General features: G+C 50.2%; 1 protein-coding gene across 1 annotated transcript; it reads left to right on the plus strand.

The window, feature by feature from the left end:
• Positions 1-2,108: 2,108 nt before the first annotated feature.
• On the plus strand, positions 2,109-4,269 carry crlf1b (cytokine receptor-like factor 1b; the record flags this gene model as incomplete). Its single annotated transcript, XM_084473488.1, is given in 6 exon segments — positions 2,109-2,157; positions 3,289-3,317; positions 3,320-3,446; positions 3,449-3,537; positions 3,539-3,578; positions 4,262-4,269. Coding segments are annotated over 6 exon segments (342 nt in total).
• Positions 4,270-5,527: the final 1,258 nt, after the last annotated feature.

Consider the following 5,527-nt stretch of genomic DNA (forward strand, 5'->3'; position numbering starts at 1 on the left):
ATCCACACCCACGAATACGTTTCCTGGTCCAAACGAGCGTGTTTGTATTGCTCGTAGCCTCCGTCCAGACTCTATTATCGGGTCTACCAGTGACAGCGTGTGCAGCCCGACTGCGGCGCATCATTTCAGAAACACCGAAACGCACCAATCCGGGGCGCCATCAAACGTCCCGTGGACTGCGGAGATACAGTGTAGTGCGGAGTCTGCAGGTCTGATCTGAGGATGATGATGATGATGATGATGATGATGATGATGAACCACACCTGAGTCTCCAGCGCAAGGGGAGGAGGAGGAGGATATGGAAGAAGAAGAAGAAGAAGAAGAAGAAGAAGAAGAAAGGCTTCCGACAGGACATCCCCCCCCCCCCCCCCCCCCAGCGAAAATCCCAAATCATTGTCCGGCCTTTACCGTGTTTAGTGTTCAGGTGGGGGTGCGAGTGCACGAAGCATGCACGCGCCCCGGACAGTTTAACGCTGTAAAGATGTAGCGCTGCACACTTTCACTGAAACCTCGCGTGGCCTCACGGGCTGCAGAATGCGGATTAAGAAATCGAATTAAGCCCAGATGCTCGGGGCAGCGCAGCGGGGGCGAGCGCCATGCACACCATCACCAGGTCGACGTCCATAAGAGAAGCCGATGCTGGACATTACCCTGCATCCGAATGCCTCCCTATGGTGTGTGTGCGCTATAGTCCTAGTCCTTAACACACACCGCCTATCCCAGCCCGGGCATGACGATGAGCACATCCCGATGAATACATTAGGAATAACATAACGTCCCCTCGTCTCCAGAGGTTGGATCATAGGTGACTCGAACGGGCGAACGCGGTTACTTGTCCATCGCCTGGACGTCTGACATTAAACACATTAGCCCACGTAGCTTACAACGCCGTCTGCACGGGAACTTACTTTGGCCGGGCTTTTGTTCTTGATGACGAGCTGGCATTGCAGTTTGCAGTAATTGATGTCTCCGAGTTGGTTGTCGAAGAGATCCGCGGGGGCGGCGGAGGAGGCCGCCAGCCCCGCGAGGAGCAGCGACACCAGGGCGGTCAGGAGGAGCATCCTGTCGGAGCAGAACCGAGCCTTCATGTTCTGAGAAGGACTGCGGAGAGGACTGAGGAGAGGAGGAGGAAGGAGAGGAGAGGAGAGGAGAGCACAAGCCGAGCTCACTAGCTCTTCGGTGGGGGCAGGAGCGAGTGTGGAAGGTTGCAGTGTGCTGCTGTGTGCCGCTCTGCCTCTGCTGCCTCTGAGTCGCAGCGGCTCTGTAATCGGTTACGCTATCAGCAGCCGAGGTGTCGTCACGCGGCAAGTGTGTGAGTGACACCATCGCCCCGTGACCCCGGCGGCCCGGACGGGGACCGCAGCGCCCCCCCCCCCCCCCCCCCCACCCCCCGTGGTGTCACTCACTGTTCACTCTGGGCGTTCTGCCGATTGCTAGTATATATATATAAGTCTTCAATTGAGTTGAAGTAAAATTGAGCTAGATATAAAATATTTGTTATTCATACAATTTATAGTAGCTATATAGTAAATATATAAGACACGTAGCCTATAACGAGCTCCAACAGATCTCTTCGCAAATGCAAAAAAATAAATAAATAGAACTACAGCTTATAGTAGGAACATTAGTCCACGTAAACAGCCCAGGACTACGTCATCATCACGGAAACATCTCCCAGACGTCATGGACGGCAGCCCAACAACACGTCATTGGTTAATTGGCATTGTCATTAATGTGCGTCCAGCCTATTAACCATCAGGGCTGTGCTTCACATCTGGGGCAAAACAATGACTTCAGGGAGGAGCGTCGAGTATAAACTGTAATGTTGACGGGTTCGAGGCGTGTCCAGAGCCTCAGCCCCGGACCGCGAGGTGCGGTCTTAACGCCGATGAAGAGCGCCCCGGTGGTCCGGCGACACCCAAAGTTTCTCCAAGTATAAGATAGCCCTCCCCCGTCCTCCAGCAGACTGCTGCTAAACCTGCCTCTCACACACACACACACACACGTCTCACCTCCTGAAGTCCGAGAGAACAGAGAAGGGGAGAAGAGGAGGAAGAAGGAAAGGGATCAAAGCGAGGACGGAGCGCCGGGAAGTGTGATGCTGTCGCATGCTGTTCCTCGTCCTCTTCGGACCTCACGTGTTGTTCTCCACCACGCGTGAGTACCGCACTCTTTATGGGGGGGTTGTAATGAAAGACCCGTTATTGTTTATTCCGCTGAGAGACCCTCACAAGAGGAACATCAGAACCTGATGTGTTCTCCTCTATCGTTACCCTTCAGATTAAGTCTCTATATCAGGGTAAACTAAATCTACTGTCTACTGGAGCTGTCACTTTGAGTTACAACAGCAGATTATCTAGGCGGGATTAAACAATACCAGGTAAATACAGAAATAGAACATATTATCCTAGGCTATAGGCTATCAAATATCAAATATTACGATCATTATACTGTTATAGCCAGGCGTATTGATGTATATGCATATAATATAATTATTATTTAACTCTAACCAACTGTTATGCACGCTGTGTGGTAACTCATTCTATATACATTATTACTTCATAGTTTACTTTAATTTGTTAGATATTTATATTACATATGTGATTATTATTGTTATTATTTATTTGTTATTCATATTCTTGTAAAAAATTATAATATGTTATATGTTATATTCATGTGTTTACTTGCTCTCATTCTATCTATCTTTTAACGTGTTCAGCCTCATATTGAATTCCTTTGTGCACAATAACAGCCAACCTTCGACCAATGGAATGGGACCTATTCTCAGAATCTGCATGAAATATTTTTGTTATGTATTTTAAAGAGCAACTTAATCCTAAAAATCCAAACCCAGAGACAGCACCACCTGCAGGTATCACATGGGACATCTGCATTGTTTACGTTACTCTAATATCTGTCGGGGGCACATGATGCTGACAGTATGTTATGTTGATCCTATTCACAACCCACTCCATATTGGGGTGGGTTGTATGTGTGTGTGTGTGTGTGTGTTTGTGCGTGCAAGTGTGCTTGTGCATGCTCATGTGTGTGTGTGTGTGTGTGCGCATTTGTGTGTGCATGTGCGTGCGTGTGCTTGTGTGTGCATTGCATGCGTGTGTGTGTGTGCGCGTTTGTATGTGTGTGTGCGTTTGATCGCGTGTGTGTGCATGCATGTGCGCGTGCCTGCCTGCCTGCGTGCATGCGTGTGCTTGCGTGTGCTTGTGTGTGTGTGTGTGTGTGCGCGCGTGCATGCGTGTGCGTGTGTGTGTGTGCCCTCCCCTCCCCCAGCTGTGGAGGTGATCGAGCCCCAGGACCCCGACCCCTCCTCATCGGCTCCAGCCTGACGGCCCGGTGCACGCTGGCCGCGGGGGGGGCGGAGCTCCAGGCCGGCGCCCTCTACTGGACGCTGAACGGGCGGCGCCTGGCCCCCCAGCGGCCCCGCCCACCTGGGGGGGCCGCGCCCTGAGCGTCACCCTGCAGCGGCTCAACGGCTCCCGGCACCGCTCCGGGGACAACCTGGTGGGCCTCGCGGCGGGCGGACGGCCGCGTGCTGGCCGGCTCCTGCCTCCACGTGGGCCGTGAGTCACTGGGGGGGGAGAGAGGGAGAGAGGGATAGATAGATAGATCCATCCATCCATACATATTGTAGCGACTAGTCTCCAAAACGAAGCAGTCGCTGAGAGGCTGAGTGTAGGGTGTAAGCTGCCAGAGACACAGACAGAGTAGACATGAAACGGATTTGGCCGTGTCATGTGGCCAAGCAGTTAGGCCTACTACAGCGTATACAGATTCAATATAACGATGTATGCTTTCCCTTTGCAATTTCAAAAGGTTTCCCAGATAGGTTAGCTGCATAGCTAGCTGGTAGGCTATAGAAAATAAACCGAGTGGTAGTCACTTTCACAGGTCAGTTAAAACGATGCTTGTTGAAAAGCTTTTGCTGGCCTATAGGCCAGCAAAAATATAACATAGGCCTATACTTCAAAATGACACTACAAAACGAGATAACTTAGTTTATTTAGCATTATCAACTTAATGGTTTTAGAAACAACTGTTGTGCCGTCTCTTAAAACAAGCGCATCTTGCAGGCAAATTGTGAAAGGTCACGTTGATAGCCCATGACGTCACCCAGTGCACTGAGCACCGGTAAACGAGGCTACAAAGTACAAACTTTACTTCTATATTATTACTTTCAGACATTTTTATTTTCGAATAATTGATTCACATGTTAATGTTAAATTGTTCATGTGTAATTTTACAGAGCACTGAAAATGTAAATGACCACTCAAAAGGGCACTTTGGTCCTCCAGAGGGAAAAGGGCAGGGGCTCGGGCACCCATAGCCCCCCCCCCCCCCCCCCCTCCCGTGCCTGATAGGGGAGGCGGTATGGGTAAAGGGGAGGGGGGAGGATAGGGGAGGGGGAGGGGGGAGATTAGGGTAAAGGGAAGGGGGGAGGTAAGGGTGTATGGGGGAGGACGGAGGTGAGGGTATAGGGAGGTGAGGGTATAGGGGAGGGGGAGGTTAGGGTATAGGGGAGGGGGAGGTTAGGGTATAGGGGAGGGGAGAGGTAACCTTACCTTATTAGGGTAACATGCATGTGTATAATAAAAATTACTGCACAACAAGCCACACAGCGAGGTCATTTTAAATGATTTTATATCATAAAACAACATCAGTATACATTTCAACATCTGTGCGCACAGAGAAACAATTCTGGGATGTGATTCAAAAAAACAACGGTTCATCGTGAGACCATCTGACCCTAACTCTGTCCCTAACACTGAACCATGAGGAACCCTTGAGAAACAAGGAACCCTTGACAACCCGTGACTTAAGTCACGTCCTGCGAGGTAGACGTTGAATCCGAAGTCTCCACCGTCCAGCTCTGATGAGGCGCCGTCGGTGGGTCACTGAAATGTAGCAAGAGGAAAAACACAAATCGTTAGCCTCGTAGCATAATATGTTGTTAGCCATAGGCCAACAATGTCAATGAGGCTACCCATGTCCATTACGCTACGAGGCTACCCATGTCCATTACGCCATGAGGCTACCCATGTCCATTACGCTACGAGGCTACCCATGTCCATTACGCTACGAGGCTACCCATGTCCATTACGCCACGAGGCTACCCATGTCCATTACACTATGAGGCTACCCATGTCCATTACGCCATGAGGCTACCCATGTCCATTACGCCATGAGGCTACCCATGTCCATTACGCCACGAGGCTACCCATGTCCATTACACTATGAGGCTACCCATGTCAATTACGCTACAATATCAATTATACTATGAGGTTAACGATATAGATAACGCTATGAGGCTAGCAATGTAGATTATGCTGTGAGGCTAACAATATCCATTATGCTATGAAGCTAACTATCAATTATGCTAGGAGGCCAACGATGTCCAGCTAGGAGGCTAACGATGTCCAGCTAGGAGGCTAACCACATTCCGGGTCTCCCTCCAGATAGGTGGCTGCTCCTCCATCAGCTCTCCTCAGCCCAGGGTTCCTCATCATTTTGT

The sequence above is a fragment of the Micromesistius poutassou genome (assembly GCF_964030765.1).
Source record: "Micromesistius poutassou genome assembly, chromosome: 9".
Classification (NCBI taxonomy): domain Eukaryota; kingdom Metazoa; phylum Chordata; class Actinopteri; order Gadiformes; family Gadidae; genus Micromesistius; species Micromesistius poutassou.